This window comes from Lactuca saligna, chromosome 8 (genome assembly GCF_052625555.1).
Source record: "Lactuca saligna cultivar CGN05327 chromosome 8, ASM5262555v1, whole genome shotgun sequence".
NCBI classification, from domain to species: Eukaryota; Viridiplantae; Streptophyta; class Magnoliopsida; order Asterales; family Asteraceae; genus Lactuca; species Lactuca saligna.
Genome location: NC_136424.1, coordinates 166,378,650 through 166,401,298, shown reverse-complemented (window position 1 = coordinate 166,401,298; position 22,649 = coordinate 166,378,650). Strand labels below are relative to the sequence as shown.

Here is a 22,649-nt window from a genome sequence, read left to right as displayed (position 1 = left end):
CACATTGAGGAAGACTTGCTTTTAAACCTGAATCAATAGCTAATGAGGTCTTGACTCCGAATCATAGCTCTATCCGACTCCTAACCATCAAAAGACCAATTCTCAACATAATCCAAAATGCCCCCCCCCCCCCCCCCCCCCCGTTTGGCCAATCTAGTGATGGGTTTTGAGCATAGCAAAAATCCTATGTGTGCATGTAACCCTAAAATTGATTTACGTTTTCTCTAATTGAACATAGAATGTGAACAACAATGTAAAAATCCTAGAATACTAATATAATCAAAATTATATAAATAGGGTTACAGAACATACCTTTGATTGTTATATAACAATAACAATCCAAATCCTTAGTGTTGTAGAGACTTTGAGAACAAGCGTCACAATTGTCGCGCCTCTAATGGCTCACATCGAACACTAGCAATAGAAGAATGATTGAGAAGGAGGAGGGAGATTGCAATTTTCAGCTGGTACTCTTCAAGATGAAGTGGCCAAAAATCATAGGGTATCAGCCCTATTTATAGTGCAGCTAGGAAACCCTAGATAAACCCAAATCAAAGATTATCTTAAACCGGGTAATTATCCACTTTCTTGATTATCCATTAGAGCATATTCTAGAAACCCTAAGGGACTAGAAAAACTGTCCATAGCCTATGGAAGGTTCTAGATTGCCTCTTGCTCAACTATTAAACAATTACAATTCAGTCCCTGCACTTTTAATTAATTCCTTTAATCCGAAATAATTCTAATTAATTTTGGATTAAATATTAATTAAATATTACTATTTCTAATTAATATATTATTTTTATAATATATTAACAAATGATTTTTTTCAATATATTAATCAAATTAATAAAACAACCTCTTTCTCCAAAATCATCCTTCCTAGTTGCTAGTCTTGAGGGCAACCTAAAGGATTGTGCTATTATCAATTCAAGTATATATCAATTATAGTTATGGGCTTAGACACCTAATTCGATAGTCTCCCACTTGGATAAGTCTAATAACTATAGTTGCCAGTATATCCTTCTAAACCGATCAGTAAATTGTGGTTCTCAAAGTCGTTTTCGAACTCTGAACGAGTCAATTGCGTGTCCTAAGATAAGTTATCATATAATCCTTTGTTCTGCAAGATATCATGTGGAAAACATGTAAAAGAATCAATCTTATTGTCTAATACTTTGTTTTTCGATTTTTGATTTATAATGATAGAGAACTACTAATCGAACACATCAAGTTAGTCCTGGCCAGGCCCGGGACTATAAGTCAACACCAAATCATTAAGGGGCCTAAGATATTGCTTTTCCCGTTAGGGAAAAAGGAACATATAAACTTTGACTTATATGCTTGAACTATTTACTCATCAAATCATGCAGACCAATACATTTTATAACATCAAGTTACTGATGTGTTTATGTATTATCAATCCACAGCCAACTCGTAAAAGAACAAAGTGTATCGATACATCATAAAATATCAGAGTATATTAAAAAATACGGAATAATATGGTATGTGCTCTACAATCATCCTGAGCCCTTCCCTTTATAGCCAAAAGTACCTGAAACATAAACGAAAAATCGTAAGCACAAATCTTAGCGAGTTCCCCAAACTACCACATACCATACATATTAAACACATATTAGGCCCCTACCCTTCATCGGACCCCGACCGACATCGGGTCTCGCCCGACATCGGACCCCGCTTCGTATACAAATATGTCAGTCATCAGGTCCCACCGAGCATCGAGCCCCACCCAGTACACATATAAACATATAATCATATGAACACGTGCGATAACCACAAAGACAATAACATACGATATAGTCATCGAGCCCCTCCCGACATCAGGCCTTGCCTGGTAAGCATATTAACACATAACGCATGCATGAGTCATATAAACATCTATCATCCCAACATAATAAACCGTGGGCCGACATTGGTGCCTTCGACCCGCTAAACACAGTGATGAAACTCACCTCAAACTGTTGAATCACCCGAATGAATCTTTGATTGCTGGCCCTGAAAATTCTCACGTTATTAAAATCAATAATATCTAATTATTAATTGGATTCTGACTCATAACCGAAAGTATAAGTTATTTGGCCCATAATTAGGGTAAAAGACCAATATACCCTTTATCTAACTTGGCCCAAAACCAAGGCCCAACTCAACCATACAAAGGCACAAATCCTAAATCCAATATATATGGCCCAATATTACAAATTGGGCCCGAACTTATCATGGGCCTAAAATCCAAAGAAGCCCAACATTCTAGTCCAAAGCCCAAAACAAGGGTCTAATGGCCTAACTAGGCCCAAACATCCAAACCCACACTACGACCTAATACTAAGGATACTGAGCCCAAAGGCCCATCTGTTGAGTATGCGGGGCGTACTAAGCTCATATGCTTAGCATATTGTATCTGGGGCTAGTAAACTCAACGTACTAGTTGGGTACACCCTACATACTCCATGGTGTGTTAATTCACGCCATTAAGCTCTTAACATGCTAATTCTTTCATCCAAACTCTCAAATCTTTCCCCTAAAGATGACTTATCACGTAAAGGTGACAACTTTACATGCATGCATGGCTTAATGGGGTTCAAGAGCTCAAAAAGAGCTTAACAAAGGTCTTAACACATGCATGGGTCAAGATACACCATAAAGCTTGCATTTTTATGCATAAGGGACCCTTAAAACATCCAGATCTAAGAGTTAAGCTTCTGAAACAACCTTTACTCACAAGGAGTAACCAAAAAGGGACCAAAATAAGCCATAAACAAACTCGAACTAGATCTACATAAGGAGTTGTCAAGCTAAGAACTTTATACCTCAAATGGCTCAAAATGAAGATCATAACTCTGAATCTCTAAGCTCTACTCCAAGGAATGAGTCTTCAAGCTCCTTCTACCACTTCAAAATGCATAAGAACACACCAAAATTCTTCACAAGATCTCAAAATCACCAAAACAAAGGTTAAGGGCGAGATTAGGGTTTAGAAGATATGGAGGTTGGTCTAAAATTTCCAGGAGGTGAGTTTAAGATGCTTAAATAAGACACAAACCCTAAAAATTAGGGTTTGTCCCAGGCATGCGTACACCATGCGTACTTCACATATGCCTAGCGTATGTAGATGGAATCTGTGATCATCAGGAGGCTAGTATGCTAAGCGTACTCTTAGAGTACGCCCCGCGTAATAGCAAAGGACCATATTGAAAAGATTTTAACATAAGTGCCTAAAATAGGAACTTACCCAAACTTAAATGTTACAATTATGGATCCACAAGCTCTACCCATACCAATGCAACCTCCAATAGTTCTTCTTCCTTCAAAATCACCATAAATACCTTCCACACTCACTTCTAAGCTCAAAACACTCAAATGAGACTTAGGGTTTCATTCTTAGGGTTTGGAGAGGTGGAAGCTGGTCATAAGAAGCTCCAAAGGCAACTTAAGGTGTTTAAATGGGACACAAACCCTAAAAATGAGGCCTTTATTTCCCTTTGAGCATCATTTTGAAACCTTGAACCATCTAGAGAAGATTTGACCCCTTTGTGTGTTTTTTAGTGTGTGTAGGTGAACCTTGAGGAAGAAGAAACTTGAAGAATGAGCTCTGATCATGGGAGAACTTGTACATCTAGATTTAACTCATCATTTCCAGCTTCATTTAGGTATAAAGCTTGAAACTTGATCATTGTATGCTTACATCTAGTAATTATGGAGTTTTATTCACTTTTTAGTCCCATCAATGATATCTAGTGGGACTCTTCCACTCCAGAAGTTAGGAATTGATTCTCTTGATGTTTTTGAGGTCCCTAGTCTATAAAGTTAGCATCTTGATTGTTGAGGATCAACCATGCATGTGTTTATGTCAATTTTGTGAAAGTAGGATGCTAAATATAGGGTTTGAGTTCTTTTGAGCAATGCAAATGCTCCAAGTTAGTAACTTTATGGATTAAGACGTTCCCTAAGGCTTGGATCTGAAGTTTGGATGCCTGGTTGTAAGCATTAAGTGCTTAATGGGTGTGTAGGTCGGGCGTATGTAAGCATACGTTGCGCGTATGCGTTCGAGTCCCCAATCAAGCAAGCCACCCAGTATGCCAGACATACTTGTTGTACGCGTAGCATACTAGGGCTAATCATGGGCTTTGGTGGTTTGGGACATATTTGGACTATTATGGTTTTAGGTTTTGTTGGGCCACTAGTCTTCCTAACTTTGGGCCATTGTTAGGCTTTAGGCCTTACTGGATTTAGGCCCATATTGGGATTTGGATGTCCTTTAGGAATTGGGCCGCAATTGAGCTTTTAGTACTATTGAGTTTGGGCCTCAGTTAGTGGGCCAAGTGAGGGAAGGGTAAAATTGTCTTTTACCATGTGTGTTGGACAAATGAACTAGATTTCCGGTTATGGTTTATAGCCCAATTATTAATTGGGGTTTTATTTTATTGGTTAGCATGAGGATTCTCTGGTTCAACAACCTGATCATCTGTTTGACTGACAACAGACTGAGGTGAGTCTCCTTCCAGTGTTTGGCGGGTCGAAGGAACCAATGTCGGCCCATTGGATTATGTTATAGTATGCTAGTTGTCTTTGTGACTCTTTCGTGTATTGTATATGTTTGTATGTATACCAGGCGGGGCCTGATGAGTGTGTGGGGTGGGGCCTATCGCATGTTACTGGCATATTTGTTTCAGATGGGGCTCGATGTCGGGTGGGGCCTGATCCCAAGCGGGGCCCAATGATTTTAGAGAAATGCCCATTGTATGTATGGTGATAACATGCCCTAGCCAACATGAAAGAGTCGCGCCAAGCTCAAAAGGGTGGTGCACCCAACAGACCAGACCCAACGACTTAGTGCCCGGCAGCGCCCCTAAGGGCAGTGCGCTCTGTAAAAAGGATAAGTGCCTGCTAGAGGCGCTCTTGCGAAATAATCGCGCCTGCCAAGAGCGCCCTCGAATCTAACACAAATGATACATTTAGGCGACAAAACAAGGGATCAGAGCATTTCTGACAGGACCAATGGTAGCGCTTTGACAGATAGATGAGCACGATCCTCCAATCAGAGCCCCTGATCCTGTCGGCCCAGGCGATCCTGCCTCGTACGGATGAGCAGGATCCCTGAGTATAAAAGGAAACGCTCACGACCCCCACAGGTAAGTTGCTTTCACCAAACTACGCTCATACACACCCCAAGAACCCTACTAACTTGACCGTCGGAGCGTCTTTCCAGGAGCCTCTTCCCGGAAAACGGCTGACGGCCTTCTTTCTCTGTGATCTTGTAGGAGCAGCTCAAGAACTGTTGTCAGAGTCTAGCGAGAACCAGAGCAAGGTCACATCATTTGGCGCCATCTGTTTGTGTGACAAAGAATGAAACAAAAAGCACACAGTTCAACGACAAAAATGGCATCCGCCGGCACCGGCGGAGTCGACATGACAACATCTAGTCTGATTTAATCAATGACGCCGTTGGAGGAAACACCGCCGCCCACAATGGCCTACAGAGAATCTTGGGGAAAGGTGGTTCAATAATAACAGCCGAACCACCGGGTGGCCAACAACCACCAAATCCCAGAGGACATTCTCCTCTCATCACCGCTTCAATGGTGATCATCTCAACACAACCACCCCAGTCGTTGCTCGTGTCATTGGGGGCGAGCGCTTATACCATGATATCGACACCACTTCAACAACAGATGTTGGTTCAGATGACGATACCACTAGTCACATTCTTCCAAACGCCGCCATTAGTCCAGCCAACGTCAGCACAATCTAAAATTTCCAAAATGCCACCATTTTTCAACCTGATGACGTAAGGGCAACCGACAACCCCTCATATGATACTGCCATTAAATCAAACCACCGATGTTCAACTGTTACTCCAAGAACCACCAATAAGCCAAGCATCGATAGGCACTCCACCAACACTCTCCATGCCACCATTGGCTCAAGCCATGGCAACTTAGTCACATGTTTTCTTCTCTTCGTCATGTATGGTGGGCGAACTGATTGTTACCACAAACGCCCATTTCCAGCAAAGCACTAAGAACAACCTCTAAGCCCAAAGCCAACCTATATCTTCCAGTCATCTACTTCAACTACCATTCCAGCAACAAGCGTTCTATAGTCCTAATCCAGACTATCATGCATCCTACGGTAGCCTAGGTGCGCAGTCGTACAACACATTTCACAAATGCAACATACACATACCACTACCCATACCGAATCAAGATTGTCTATCACGAAGTGTTACATCACGATTCGCCAAAGAGCTGCTAGACTAAGAGATTCCAAAGACGACCAAACTCCCCAACTTAAAAACCTACAATGCAACCACAGACCCAGATAGCCACATTGACACCTACGAGTGGACAATGACGTCACTCAAACTGGATGAACGATTTTGGTGTAAGTACTTCCCAACAACCCTCGATGGTAATGCGGGCACGCGGTTCAAAACGCTCCACCCAGGCAACATATACAACTTTGGCCAACTAAAGTACTTTTTCCTCACAAAATTCATCTAGCTACGAAAATACAAGGGTGACTTCGACTCAATCATTGGCTGCAAGCAGAAAAGAAGGGGAAATGGTGAGAGAATACTTCACGAGGTTCACAAATGCCACATTGGACGTTCCAGGGCACGAAGAAGGTCTGATAGCTGGGGCCTTCACATGGGGACTCTTGTCGGGCCCCCTATCCCAAAAACTTATGGGCAAGAAACCGCAAACACGGGCCGAGTTTAAGGAGAAAGTTGAGCGGTACTTGAGGCAAGTGGAAGGAGAGGTGACGAAGCAGACATACTTAAACGCTGTGGATTCTCCCTCGAAATGCCATAGTCCAACCCGCATAGAAACGCTGGGCGGAAGTAGGCCCTTCAGGCGAGGAAAGAGCTTGCAGGGACGCTTCAGGTCATTTGCTAGAGATGACAGGTGGAGCTGCCGGCCAAATGTCTACGTAGTTGCAGAAAACCCACAGCCGGCGAAGGCGACAAAGGGACGGTACTGCGAGTACCATGAGAGCAAAACACACAACATCGTTAATTGCTCAGTCCTGAAGAAGGAGATAGAGGAAAAACAGTTAAAGGGAAACCTCATCAAAATAGCACGGAGCCTCCGAGCCAAATTCGATGCCGAAAATGCTAAGGACGCAACAAGAGAACACGCCCAACCTAAGGAAATACTCATGATACGTGTCAAAAGGGAATGGCAGGACGAGCAAGGCGATCCGATAAGCCTCACTACAACAACCCAAGGACTCACGATCTCAGCAAGAGACCCCATGCCTAAAGGTTGGAAGGGTGATAACCTACTCATAATCCAAGAATCCATATAGAATGTAACCATTTACAGAGTATACATCGACATAGGCAACTCAGCAGACATAATTTATGAAAATTGTTTCTGCCTCCTCCCTGATAGATGGAAGGACAACCTCAAAACCACCACAGGAAGGCTAGTGGGTTTCACAGGACACATTCTATGGCCCTTAGGCAAAATCTACCTACCTCTCACATTGACTAGCCATGAAAAACAACGAAGGAAGGAAACCTTAATCGATTTTGTGGTGATCCGACACTCCGCTGCGCACAACATCATACTAGGAAGGATGAACCAGCTTAATCTTGGGGCGATCCCATCAACAATTCATGGGATCATAACGTTCAGTACCACTGAAGGACCGGCCACAGTCCTAGCCATGCCACCAAAGGAATTACAATGCTTCGAGGTCATGCAACTGGCATAAATAGCACAGGATACCAAGAAGGCAAGGGTTGAGATGGCAAACGAGAAAGAGGTAATTAATGAAGAATACCCGGATTAGCCAATCAACATTGTCCGCAACCTCCCGAAACGCATCAGGAGAGCGCTGGTAAGCCTACTAAAACAATACAAGCATGTGATCTCATGGACTCCCACCGACATGGTCGGCGTAGATAGGAAAGTCATAGAGCACACACTGATGATCAAACCGGGCACAAAGGAGGTTAAACAAAAGAAGAGAGTCCAAGGAGGGGACCGTAATAGGGCGATTAATGTAGAAGTAGCCAAGCTAACAAGGACATGAATGTTGAGAGAGGCAGTTTTCCCAACCAGGATCGCCAACCTCATCGTGGTAAAGAAGCATGATGGATCGTGGTGCATATGTATCGACTATTCTGATTTGAATAAAGCATGGCCCAAAGATTGTCATCCCTTACCAGAGATCGACCAAAAGGTGGAGTCACTACATGATTTTAAACTAAAATGCTTCTTGGACGCATACAAGGGGGTACCACCAAATCCTGATGAGAAAGGAGGATGAGGAGAAGACAACCTTCTACACAGATCATGGTGCTTTCTGTTATACCAATATGCCATTAGGATTAAAAAATACGGGGGCGACAAACCAACGACTAGTTGACTCCATATTTTCCAAGCAGATTGGAAGGAACATCGAGGTATACTTTGATGACATGGTCATCAAAAGTATAGATGAAGCAAAACTACTATAAGACATCGAAGAAACCTTCAAGACGTTGGAGAAAGTCAAGATGAAATTGAACCCAGGAAAGTGCACCTTTGGTGTAGAAGAGGGGCAATTTTTAGGATATTACGTGACTAAACAAGGAATACATGCTAGCCCAGTCAAAGTAGATGAGTTCATGGAGACCCCACCACCGACCACCCTAAGAGATGCACAAGGCCTAAACGGAAAGCTCACCGCACTTAGTCAATTCATCTCGAAATCAGCTGACAAGGCTATGCCACTTTTCCACATGCTTAAGGGATGCATTGAGAAAAGTAACTTCCAGTGGACAACGGCAGTGAAGGCGGCCCTCCAGCAAATCAAAGAGGCCTTGCATAAGCTGCCCACACTGGCCAGCCCTATCCGGGCGAGACGTTACATGTATACCTCTCAACTTCGTCTGAAGCCATCTCATATGTGCTAGTTGTAGAAAGGGAAGGAGAGAAAAGGCCAGTTTACTTTGTCAACCGGGCACTATAAGGTCCTGAACTCAACTACCCCGCTCTTGAAAAGTTGATGCTTGTGCTCATCTACACCGCACGATGACTAAGGCTCTATTTTCAGGCACATCAGATCGAGGCCTTGACGAACTGCCTGATCAAACAAATATTACTCAAGCCGGGAGACTTCGGGTTGACCCGCAAAATGGGTAATCGAGATAAACGAGAACGATATCAGCTATCGCCCAATAACAAGCATCAAGGGCCAGGCACTCGCAGATTTTTTACTCGAAATCCCCAAGGGAGGGGAAGGTATGAACAAAGAAGAGGTACCCGTGGTAGGGAAGAGCAATCGGAAATGGCGTCCAACAAAGAAGGCTCAGGGTCGGGATTGATCCTAACCAGCCCAGAAGGAGAGGAAGTCACGTACGCCCTCCGATTCGACTTTCACACCTCAAACAATAAAGCGAAGTACAAAGCTTTACTCGTCGGCTTACGGCTGGCCAAACAAATGGGGCTACAAGTAGTAATGGCGTTAACAGATTCGAGGTTGGCCACCAACCAAATTAATGGAAGCTTCGAGGAAAATGACAAAAGGATGGAGAAATACGTTAGGATAGTGCAACGGCTTACCAAATCCTTTAAAAAATTCACGATCAAACACATACCAAGAAGTGAAAATAGGAGGGCAAACGCCCTAAGCAAGTTGGCATCAACATGCTTCGACCACTTGTCCAAGAGGGTCCTAGTCGAGGTACTCAAGGAGAGAAGTATAGAAGAACGACAAGTGAATACCTTAGCAGTGACTAGACACACGTGGATGATCCCACTGATCAAATATTTGCAACACGACATTTTGCCAGATAACCATGAATAAGCTAGAAGGATACGCATAAAGGCGCCCTCATACGCGCTTGTGAATGGGGAACTATATCAGAAAGGGTTCACAACACCCTGGTTGAGGTGTATGGACGAACCCAGGGGAAGAGAAGCACTCCAGGAGGCGCACGCTGGTCAGGCAGGCACACACGATGGGGCACACGCCCAGAAAGGAAAAGTACTCTGCATGGGTATCTATTAGCCTACCACGTACCAAGACGTGGTAGAACTAGCAAAGAAGTGTGTGGAATGCCAAGCGTACTCCCCAGTCCACGGAAACCCCCGGATCCCCTGACAAACATCTCGAGCACATGGCCACTCTATCAATGGGGGATAGATATTGTAGGATCATTTCTAGAGGCCCCATGGAAACTAAAATACATGGTAGTCACGGTGGATTACTTAATGAAATGGATCGAGGCTGAGCCATTAGCATGCATATCAGGAAGACAGATGATTAAATTTGTGTGGAAAAACATAATGACTAGATTCAGAACGCCCAAGACACTCATTATTGATAACGAGCTGCAGTTCACCGAAAATCCATTCAGAGATTGGTGCGCTAATAAAGGGATTACTCAGCAGTTTACGTCAGTAGCACACCCCCATTCGAATGGGCAAACAAAAGTATCCAATTGGACGATTGTAAACGGGATCAAGAAATGATTGGGGAAAGCTAAAGGAAATTGGGCTGAGGAACTACCAGCAGTGCTATGGTCGTATCAGACGACGCCAAGAACAGGCACACATGAAATCCCATTCAGCCTGACATATGAAGCGGAGGCGATGCTCCCGGTGGAATTGACAATATGCACCTTGAGGACAATCCATGCCGAAGAGGAAACTAACTCCCAAGATTTGAGGCTAATTCTAAACCTCCTCAAAGAGCGGCAAGAACGGTCGTGTGTACGGCAGGCCACCTACAAGCACGTTGTAGAAAATACTACAACCAGAGGGTCAAGGAGAAAGCCTTCAAAGTAGGAGACTATGTGCTACAGCGGAATGAGGTAGTCGAGCCCAACCACAAGGCAAATTAGGTCCCGTATGGGAAGGGCCATATAAGATCATTGAGGCAAATCGCAACAAAGCATACGCGTTGGAAACAATGGAAGGGAGACAAATCCCTAGGACTTGAAATGTGAGGAACTTAAGGAAATTTTACTTCTGACAAGCCTCACCAAGTTGGACGAGCAGTACCAAGGGCTCAAAACGCCCAAACAAACAGCTTTGTTTAGCGCTTAAGTCGGCAAGTCCAAATTCCATTACGTAACATGTCAGGGGTAGATTATATAATTGTAATGCCCGGTGTAATACTCAGTGTACTAAAGAGCAAACTTCCCATGCTTAAATACTTAGTGTATTAAGTGCATACTCAGTGTATCGATTTTAAATACTTAGTTTATTAAGCGAGAAAACTCTCATACTCAGTGTATTGATGTTAAATACTTAGCGTATTAAGCGCGAAAACTCTCATACTTAATGTATTGATATTGAATATATATAGTATTAAGCGCGAAACTCCCATATCCAGTGTGTCGATACTCGGTGTATCGCCTAAAAACTCAGAGTATCAAGTGAGGAATTCCTATACTTAGTGTACCAACCTCGAATTGGCATACAGAGCACTAAAGGGATGCTCCCATTCATAAAATTGGCATACTAAATTAAGAGTGCTTAGAGCAATACAAAAAAAGCGAATAAAGCCCAATTCATATTAAACAAGCATACCCAGTGCAACACGACCTAAGGGCCACAACAACAATACAAAAAAAAAAGAAGGGCAACAAAGCCAAACCTATGAATTGTTTGTTCAAAAGATGAGAGACAAGTAATAAAAAGATTTTCATGCCCCATAAGGGGTAGCACACAGTGCATGAGCACCCTCACCAGCATTAACAACAAGCCCACCAACATGTTCACCGACATCCTCATCAACGCCACCAATGGGTCCACCACCACCACCACTCCCAACATCACTGCTAACCCTTTATCAACATTACTAACCCCCATCACCATCACCACCACCACTAGCACCCTCGCCACCGCCAGCACCTCCATCATCATCACCAATTAAATCAACAACACTACCTCCAACACCAAGATCATCTACAACATCGATCGCCATACCCTTAGGAGTACACTCAGAGGCTGTGAAAGTGTAAAGCTCCTGGACCCCTTGGATATCCAAATTACCCAATCCTAGTAAAGATGCATGGTCCATACTGGTAAACGCAAGAAGGGCCTCATTCCTTACATCGGGACCAGGATGGGGGACCCCAGCACCAGGATTAACAGACTCAGAACCCGCTCCATAAACCAAGGCACTGCGACTGGATTCTGCCACAACGACAAAAGCAGAATGGCGAATGAGACTCACATCACTTGTAAAGTCCGCGTGTTCAATGAGCTTATCCACAATCCGAACAAGACCCACGTGCAGTAACCAATCCAAATCACGCTGGGTAGCTTCAACATCTGCTTGAACTGTGGCAATCAATCTGTCACAGTCAGCAACATCGCACTCCAGACTTTCAACCTGAATCAACAACCCTTCATTCACTTGAGTAAGGGAATCAACCTTGGCCTCCAAGGCGGACCTGACTTCCTCCGCAACAACCTTCTCAGTAGCAAGCAACTGAAATTTTTGCTCCAAACCCTAAATGTCACTTCCAAGCTCAGAAACTTGGCGCCTTAACCTAACTTCACGAGAATCACACCCTGCATGAACAATCTCCATTTCACTGAGCAGATGAATACACCGAGCACCTGCAACAAGGTAAAACTTAGCCTGTGTAGCGGCATAAGTCATATTATGGGAAAGAGCGGAGCTGCCCATGACCTCCATATTAGCAACCACAACATGAGGAAATACGTTCCGTGCAAACTGCACTGTGTTGGTACGCACATAAAGTGAAGATTCATTGTTAAGACTCCAGGCAGGGACAAAAGTGAGGGCCCCAGAAGAACCCCCGCCAGTGCCCCCACCAGGAGGAGTTGGGACCCGCTCCACACTATCGAAACCTTTAAGTGGAGAAGAGTTAGAAAGAACTTGAGAAATAGCTTGAACAGGAATATCGGACTGCTTTGACGCCCCTGGGATCCCCTCGGACTGTTGAACGTCGTCATCGGGGATCACAAAAATCGTCGCCGGTGTTGAGGATGTCGAATTCAAGAGGCGGATGAAACTACGTCTCGTCTGAACTCGTTTAGTGACATTAGGTGCAGCGGGTAACCGTTTCGCCCATGGCTAAGACGACTTTCCTCTTGGCCTGCATGCGGTGGACATCAGAGATTATACCATCTTTGCTGTCCTCATCCACCTCAGCAGAATTGGAGCAAGCGCCAGTCGGGGGTATGACGGTTGAAACTGGACAAACAGCCAAAGTGGTTCCCCCAACTGATGTCGACGCCCCCCGATCACAGGAGGAACAGGAGCGGCAGTGATCAGGGTAAGCTGGTCAAGGTGTTGTGGGGGAGGAAGACGATCGACCAAATCCGCCTCTCGGCACTCCAACTTCCCCCGGTAACGCTTATGTAGCACCTCGTCCATGGACAGGGAAGACTCAACACCTACAAAAGATGAGGTACAAGGAAAACGCATAACCAAACGTAAGGATCAAGTAGACTAAAACGCTAACCCTAATGGAAGAAAGAAATAGGAAGAAAGGGGGGGGGGGGAGGGGGGAAGAGATGAAGAGCAAGGAGAGATAATACAAGCACTTACCATCAACAATGAAGGAAAAGACCGCCATTTTCCCCCGCCGCCTCCAGGAGGGGCTCATTCCCATGCTGGCCAGCAGCGCCTTGGAGTAGTCCTCAGGGCTGACCTGGATGCTCTTCAGGAGGTCGGCGACACCCTGGTTGCGTAGAAACAGTTTGGGAGTAACGTCGACAAAGGAGTTAGCACGATACCGTCCACTACCCGCCAAGCCATGATTCACCCACAACCACTTATCTTACCAGTTCTTAGGGTCCGTCCATCGGGAACCAGGGTGTGTCCCCCTTGCCGGACGGAAAAAGTGCAATTGTCACCAGTACATCAAAACCTAAAAAAGCACTTGAAGACGAAGTAGTCAGGGAGAATGCCAATGGCACAACAGATCATCTCGAACGTCACTACCTTGTTTACGGCTTTGGGAGTCAACATCTGGATGCTACAATCGTCCTTCTGCAAGACCTCCTCCTGGAAATCGGTAAGGGGGAGGAATAGTCCGGCGTCAAGGGTCTTTAGATAAACCCCCACTTTGCTAGGAGGAAGAGACATAGTGGACGAACCAGGTCATGGGAACTCGACCCCATCCGCTGAAGAAAAGTCGTACGTCTCCTCAAGAAACTTGTACTCAACTTCAGTAGGAAGGATTCCGGATGGACCAGCCATGGAAGAGAAGAGGAAAAGGAACCCTAGAAGAAAGAAGAACATAGGAGAGGAAGCGTGAATACAAATGAAAGAACGACGATAAGCGCTCTTATAGTATGGTTTTCCCGCACCCACTATGTTGGGAAAGAGGTTAGAGATGTTGTAGATTTCTCCAGTGCTCACCCTCTCCACACACTGGCTTTTGAGGTCGTATATCATTACAACACCTCCATTATGGTGTCAGATCACACTTACCACACTCCACAATAGGTGTATACCCCTTTAGTCTAACAATGTCTTACAATGACATCATAAATAATTACATCTGCCATAAATCTTTTTAGTTTTATAATTTTGTTGGCTAAAAACGAGAATACCTAAACGATATGAAGTGTCAAAATTTAAATAGTCATTTTTTTGAAACATCTTTAGAGTGGATGGTGTCAAACTAGGCCTGTTGAAAATAACCGATACTTGATTACCTGACCTGACCCGTTCTGAATTCGGGTAGATCGGTCCGGGTATCAGATTCGAAAATTCGGGTAATCGGGTAACCCGATATTTAAATAGATCGGAGATTGGGTAGGTTTAAAAAAATTCGGGTATACCCGATCTTTTAAAAAAAAATTGATACATTAGCTATAATAACTATTAAACTTATATTGATCCATGAACTTACATACTTAACATTTGAGTATCGATAAGTTATCAATAGTCAGTTTCAAAAGAAAAAAGGTTGTAAAACAAAAATATCATAAAGAAAACGTAGTGCACATGTATCGAGGTATATGTAAAACTTGATCTATCCGAACCCGAATACCCAAAGTGTAATATAGGTCAGATATCGAGTAGTATTTAAAAAAAAAAAACCCCGAACTATCCAAAATCCGAAATTTATACCCGATCAACACTCTTATGTTGAACCACAATGACATAAACAAAACATCATCTTCATTCTGATCGGAAACACATATCCGGATAGCTAGGGAAAGAGGTTCCTTCGGGTTGTGCTCTCCAAGCTTGTTTCTTTCCTCCTTTCATTTGTGTCATGTGCATCATTAGTTGTATTAAAATGTTATGGAAGGGAGATGTTAGAAAGAACCATTTTCATATGTTAGAGAAGAAAAAAAAGAAAATAAAACTGATATGGTTTTATGGATGAATTAATCTCGGCCATTACACATTTCATACAAAAATAAACATGATTATACAAATTAAAATCAAATAAAAAAAAGATTGTTACAAAATTAAAAATTAAAATATTATTTTATATTAAATCCTTTAGATCATATAAACCAATTCAAGTAATCAAATTACGACAATTACACTTTAAATTGAAAAAAAATCACATCTAAACAATAAAATACACCTTGATTCAAGCATCAAATTACATCCATTTCCAAGTTACTCTTTTTAGTCTCTGAGATACTACCAGTAGAGAATAGAGATCACTCCGTCCACCGTTGATGCTTGTTTCGGCCATCGAGTTCATCAGCTGCTCATACACTCTCCTCCAACTGACATCGGTCTGGATCCAGTTTCTACTACGAAATTCAAATTGAAACGTTGTAATGGAGTACAGAAGAATCAAAGATCAGGTTCGAACACTGTTCTCTTCTTCTCCATGTTCTACGCCCTAGATTTCTTTCTCTTATTTTATCATACTCTTTATATAATTTGGGGCTCTCTGCATTCTCATCGATTTTGTCGGTTAAGTCGAATTAAACAACACATATCTCATCCTCATGGTTAGATTCGACCTCGATCTGCTTCTTTGCAGCATGTTGAGTCCACATATTCAATGTAATGTAATGTAATGTTACCTTGTAGGATAAGGATGTGAATCCTGCTACCGAAGACCTCGAGAGCTTACGCGGCAAAGCTATTTTAGATGGTATCATACAGTTTTTCAGATTATACATTTGTTGTAAAATACTAAAATGTCATCGTGTAGGAGTTTTTTCTTCCTTTTGTCCTGAAGGTTTGTGCTTGACATTTTCAGGTCCTGCACCTTATGACAAAACAAAGTGGAAGATGAAGTAAGTAGTAGTCTCTAACTCTCTATCATATCATTGCCAATTTCATTATCTGCTATAAGATTTCGTATGTCATGATCTGTATTTCCTTCTCTTGATTGAAATAGGTCTATGGTGACACTAGCATTAACTTTTCTAACAAGCTCCCAAGCTATACTTATTGTCTGGTCCAAAAGAGCTGGAAGATACGAGTACAGTGTCACAACAGCAAACTTTTTGGTGAGGAACTTTTTTTCCAGGATTTCAAGTGAAAAACCTTTACTTATTGCTCCATACTCTGATTGAGAATTCTTTCTTATATTGTCTTATGCTAGACCTCCATTTTCCTTGCTTTGGAATCAGGTTGAGGCTTTGAAATGTGCACTTTCACTTTTGGCCTTGGGTAGAATATGGAGAACTGAAGGTGTGACTGAAGATAACAGGTTTCTTCAATAATCTTTCTTCAAAATTAAATTTATCCCATAGTTTCATTCCCTATGAAGTATGAAACCCACTCTTTTCATCAGGTTGAGTACAACAGTAGATGAAGTTAGTGTTTACCCCATTCCTGCAGCTCTTTACCTTGTAAAAAACTTGCTCCAGGTTTGTTTTTATCTTTTTATCATTCTTCAATCTGACATTATTAATTGTATTGAATTGAATTGAATTCTTTCTGATGCATGTCTGTATTTTGTAGTACTATATCTTTGCATATGTGGATGCTCCAGGGTATCAAATACTGAAAAACCTGAATATCATCAGCACTGGTGTGTTGTATCGTATAATTCTCAAGAAGAAGTATGTGTTCCTCTATCCTTTATGTAAATCCTTATGATGAGTGATGATTACTTCACATATTGACTTTTGTTTGAATTCAATTGACTTTGACTTTTCATAGGTTAAGTGAGATCCAATGGGCTGCTTTCATTTTACTTTGTGCAGGGTGCACAACAGCTCAACTTAATCCCTCGTAAGTTTCATTATCTCCACTTTACAATTTTTTTCTCATACTTTTTTTTTTTTTTTTCTTAATTTGATGTGCATTTCCATAATCAAACAGTTCATCTTTATTTAATTCTTTATGATTATGTTTTGCTTTTCATTAACAGTTCTGATCATGTGCTTCAGACTCCTTTCGTAGGTTGGATAATGGCCATTGTGAGTCCTTGTATTTTTCAACTTATTAATCTCATATTACAAATTTTATTTATTTATTTATTAAAATAATTAGTATTCTAATATGTACTCAATTCTTTCTTTTCCAGATCATGGCACTTTTAAGTGGTTTTGCTGGAGTCTACACAGAGGTAAACACTGTAGTTTGTTGATTTTTAGGATAAGGTCCAATAGTTACTTAATGGGGGCAAAATGGTCATTTCACATGCGTTTAACTCCTATCAATTTGCAGGCTATAATAAAGAAACGCCCTTCGAGGAACATAAATGTGCAGAATTTCTGGTTATATGTTTTTGGGATGGCTTTCAATGTTGTTGCAATCATTATCCAAGATTTTGATGCTGTTGTCAACAAGTATGTTTCTTATACTCTGTAAAAAGACGTAAATGCCCTTCTCATCTTTTTATCAATACATGGTTAACTACAATTTTTGTCTTTTGTGCAGGGGATTTTTCCATGGATATTCACTGATTACAGTTCTCATGATTATCAACCATGCCCTAAGGTATTTTATTTTATATATACCAATATCTGAGAGATATGCTTTTTTTTTTTTTTTTTTTTTGTTAATAAGATTTAATTGAAATAAAAATAAAAATGTTTATTTATTTGTAGTGGGATTGCTGTGTCCATGGTGATGAAGTATGCTGACAATATTGTGAAGGTAAGTTGATTGGTATTTAACTATTTACAGTTTTGCCATTATTGGTATTTACAGTTTTGCCATTATTGCAGGTTTATTCAACTTCTGTAGCAATGCTAGTAACAGCGGTTGTTTCTGTGTTTTTGTTCAATTTTCATCTATCTTTGGCTTTCTTCCTTGGATCCACGTAAGCAAATCATTTTTATTATTTATTTAAATTAATTAATGATTCTTTATTTAATCAATGAATTAATAATAAGTGTTTTTTGGCAGTGTTGTTTCGGTTTCCATCTATTTGCATTCGATTGGAAAGCTGCAAAGATGATTAAAGAAGCCTTTTTTATAAAACAGAAACTTATTGGATTTATCTGTTATACAAAATTTTTACTGTTGTAATTTTAGATGGTTGGTTGGAGATAGTGTAAAAAAGCATCTTTATTTTACTTCAAAAAGATTGGTTTTTTATTTTTTATGTTAGTTTATGTTGGGTTGGTTATATGCAAGAACTAGTAATGCACTTTTGTAATATTCTATTTTGTACTTAGACAATTCTATATAACTACTAATTTCAACCATTAATTTTGCATATAATGCACTCTTATATCTCTATCTTTGATTTGAATATATATATATATATATATATATATATATATATATATATATATATATATATATATATATATATATATATATTATTATTATTATTATGGGAGATGATATTTTTATGTAGGTTTTTTATTTATTCATTTAAAAATAAAGTGATTTGACTTTTATCCTTATCACGATTCATTTTTTTCTTTCCAAGTAAAATAAAGATATAAAAGTCAAATCACCTAACAAAAAACATAAGCGGAAAGTTTACCTCTATTTTTTTTATGGTTTAATAATGTCTATTCACGGGTGTTTGGGATTGCATATTTAAATTAAGTTATGTTTATTTGTAGAAGTGTTTGTTAGCTTTTCCGACGGCAAAATGAAGTTTTATAAAGTCTTTGGATTAGCATATTAGCTATCAAAACATAATAAATTAATAAGTTGTTTTTTTAGTGTTTGATAATTTCTATTTATATATGTAAAATACCAATAAAGTTAGGATCTATTATAATAAATGGAGATAATTTTGCTACATGTTAATCTTTAAGAGCATCCTCATCGGTGCAAGGGGTATGATCTTGCAAATGAATGCCAACTCACCATCTTTTGGAAAGAGAAATTAATTGGAAAGAGAAATCAAATTTTGGAAAGAGAAATTAATGAAAAATAAAGTTTTTTATTAAAATATTGGTACAATTAATGTTTGCAAGTATTGCAAACTATGAAAGACAACATGACATATGTTTTTTGTAATGTGGCATTGCAAATTAACGTTGCAATAGCCGCTGTGAATGATCTAATTAGTTTTGAAACTTGTTATTTTGTGATATTTTTTCAATAAATAATATCCTTATGTCAATTTATGAGTTTTTTTTTTTTAATTTTAAAATAAAAAAACCACATAATATATATATATATATATATATATATATATATATATATATATATATATATATATATATATATATATATATATATATATATAATCAAATGTAATAAATATTATATAAAACTGCAATTAATATGTTCTTCATTTCTTATTTCAAAATTTTATTTTAAAAAATATTTATTATTTATATTTTAATATTTTATTTTTTTTAATAAACTTATATAATACACAAGTTTTACACCTAGTATATCTCCATATTCTAATAAAAGAATATGTTTATTCTTCTTTTGAAATGTATCATCATATTATGCTTCATAATTAATGTATATTTTATTTTTCTTTTGTGTGTCACTCTATTATGCTTTCTAATTAATGCATGTCACTTGTCAACCTATTGATTCTCAATTTAAAATTTAAAATTTTCTCACTCTATTTACATTAAATCAATAACATTAAAATAAAAATTAAAATAAAATTAACACTAATTATAATTTATAAAGTGATATAATTTTATATATTTATTTAAATCAATGATTATAATTTTATATAACTAATTTTGTTTCTTAATTGATAATTAATTTAAAATAAGTAATTAATAATTTTAAATTTTTACTATTAAAATTTAATTAATTTTGTAATTGTGGTTCCCACGGATTAGAAACTAATATAAATATATAGTTACAAATAGGATTAATATGGTAAATTGATTTAAATAAGTCGAAAACTATTTTAAATAAGTTACAAACTCATCAAAAACTCTCTTTATTAAGACCTTAAATAAGCAATCCCAAACACCCCACACTAACACCCCCTCACTGTCTTCAAGTTGTGATTTTATACCCCACACTAACACCCCCTCACTGTCTTCAAGTTGTGATTTTATTGCATAAAGTGTTGACAAACGTTTTTTTGGTTTTTACCTAATATATCATGGATAACATTCATTTTATAATTTTATATTTTTGGTCTAAATTTTAAACTTTATTTTGATTTTGGTCTAAACTTTCCAAACCTTTTTTTTCTTAAATTCATACCAAAATTAAACTTTCTTTACAAATTAACTTTTTAAAGACTTCTTACATTTTTTTTTTGAACTTTTTATAAAGAAACTTACAACTTTTTGTACAACCTTCTTAAAATAAATTTGCCAACCTACATTTTTTTATGATTACTTGATCACACACAAGTCACAAGTACAACCATATATAGCTTATTTTTATTAAAAACGGATCTCATTTAAATAAAACCATATGAACCCCTACGTATTCTCCTTATATTACATAAATCACATATATCAATATCATCACCATTTCCTTGGACCTTACAATTTATAAAATCCAAACGCAAAAGGAGTACCTCCACTCGAAGCAAGACGTGTGACCCCTTTATATGAATAAGTGCTTATGTTAAAGCAAGTTTTAGTAGCTACTCTAACACCACAAAATGAGGGACAATATTGAAGCATGTACGTAGGTGTCCTATGCTTCCTACTTACACCCGGATAATTCACAACCTGAAAACACTTTCTCATATCACCACCAGTTGTAATCAAGTTCGAAGGTGCCTTTGCTTCAGCATTAGGAATTGTCCAAATAGTCGACTTATTACATCCAGACACATTTTTTTTGCCTGAATCAATACTGAGAATGCGTGATGTTCTTAGAAACGCATCACGTGTATAGTGAGAAAAGTAAAACCCGTCACCTGGTTTATCCTTAGATGACAGGTTCACCACCACGTTAAGTGGACAGATGTTCTCATTGGTTAAGTTGATTCTGCCACCCTGGATTGGGATGATGTGGTATTTGCCACCATTTCTTACCTCTCTTCCGGTGGTGTCTGTAACGGTTTGGGCGGCGGCTGTAGTGATCATAGAAGAAGAGATTGACAATGTCATGATCACGACGACGAAGAGATGTAAAGAAGTTAGTGATGGCTTCATGTTGATTGATGATGTTATTGTGTAGTATAAGAAGTTTTAAGAAGTAAGTATTTATAGGCCTATTGTATATTAAAGGTATACTGTTAACGCATATTTAAAATGTTATTTAATTATTTATTTGTAGATGCTTTGTCATTGTGACATGTGTTTTTGCTTATACATTAGTCATTATAAACAAGAATGACATTTGTTTCTCTCTTGTATTTGCATATACTTTTCTTTTTATGTACAATGACTACCCACCCTGGCCAACGGTGACGTGTTGGAGACAATCAGACAACTGGACAACACTGCACCTCAAAATAAAGTAAATAATATATAAATTGCTATGATATTGTATATCTAGAATTCATATATGATATAATAGGCATCACAAAATTCTTAATATGTTAACCAAGTTGGGAAATATTGGTACAAAGTGAAAACTTAAGTACATAACCATTTTTTTTTTTGCATACGATATACAATGAGTTTTTGGTTCCAATATTCGTCTTTTCATTCAAAGAAATATTTAACTCACGAGTGCAACATTATACTCATCTTAAGCAAAACTTCTAACTATCCAAATAGAAAGGTTAATTGCTTGTAACGAAAACCATTTTTAAGGGGGACAAAGGGTTTTTGGGGTTTAAAGCTTAATGTTTGGTCTATTTTTATTTTTTTTATTTTTTATTTTTTATTTTTTTTTTCTTCTTCAGATAACACTAAAGATTCAAACAAGTCTTGCAACTCGTTACTTATAACCCTAGTTTGTTAATAGCCTACCAAATTTAGTCAAATTTCTAGTTTGTTAACTGTCAAGTTAATTCAAAATCGAGTTCTGTACACAAGGGCAGTGATTTAAAATTATATTTACCAGATACTTGTGGTTTAAAAAATAATTACTAAAATAATTTTAAAACTGTTAGTCATTTATATATACATATTCCAATAAAAAAACAATTTTGTTATCCATATGTATTAGGTTTTGTGAAATCTCACCTTAATTATGAGAGAATTGTATTGATCTTTATATAGAATACAAATACAACAACTTAACAAAAGTACAAGATATATACAATCTCATATTATTATCTAAGATTCCTTTGAATCATTGCTATTAAGCGAAGAGGGGGAGGACCAACATGAAGCTTGAACCGAAAGTCTTCAAAGAGAGGACGTGGAAGACTCTTAGTAAAAATGTATGCCAGCTGCAAATGTGTGGAAATGTAT

General features: G+C 39.0%; 2 protein-coding genes across 2 annotated transcripts; one reads left to right on the top strand and one right to left on the bottom strand.

Moving 5' to 3' along the window:
* Nucleotides 1–15,531: 15,531 nt before the first annotated feature.
* LOC145008083 (CMP-sialic acid transporter 2-like) lies at nucleotides 15,532–18,508 on the top strand. The gene is made up of 15 exons (XM_078966710.1): nucleotides 15,532–15,776; nucleotides 16,009–16,072; nucleotides 16,181–16,217; nucleotides 16,322–16,433; nucleotides 16,557–16,636; nucleotides 16,721–16,796; nucleotides 16,891–16,991; nucleotides 17,092–17,163; nucleotides 17,303–17,351; nucleotides 17,459–17,500; nucleotides 17,602–17,723; nucleotides 17,815–17,874; nucleotides 17,985–18,033; nucleotides 18,105–18,199; nucleotides 18,286–18,508. The coding sequence occupies exons 1-15, from the start codon at nucleotides 15,750–15,752 to the stop codon at nucleotides 18,335–18,337; spliced, it is 1,038 nt and encodes a 345-aa protein (XP_078822836.1). The 5' UTR covers nucleotides 15,532–15,749; the 3' UTR covers nucleotides 18,338–18,508.
* A 2,308-nt stretch (nucleotides 18,509–20,816) lies between these two features.
* LOC145010279 (miraculin-like) lies at nucleotides 20,817–21,437 on the bottom strand. Its single transcript, XM_078968842.1, has one exon. It carries the CDS (start codon nucleotides 21,435–21,437, stop codon nucleotides 20,817–20,819), a length of 621 nt encoding a protein of 206 aa, XP_078824968.1.
* Nucleotides 21,438–22,649: the final 1,212 nt, after the last annotated feature.

What these genes read in the sequence shown, in the direction of transcription:
- LOC145008083 (XM_078966710.1), top strand. Translation starts at nt 15,750, where the DNA reads ATGGAGTACAGAAGAATCAAAGATCAG. An exon ending in TTGTAAAAAACTTGCTCCAG is followed by an intron (nt 16,797 to 16,890) that starts GTTTGTTTTTAT and finishes TGTATTTTGTAG; the next exon opens with TACTATATCTTTGCATATGT. An exon ending in ACAGCTCAACTTAATCCCTC is followed by an intron (nt 17,164 to 17,302) that starts GTAAGTTTCATT and finishes TTTCATTAACAG; the next exon opens with TTCTGATCATGTGCTTCAGA.
- LOC145010279 (XM_078968842.1), bottom strand. Translation starts at nt 21,437, where the DNA reads ATGAAGCCATCACTAACTTCTTTACATCTCTTCGTCGTCGTGATCATG.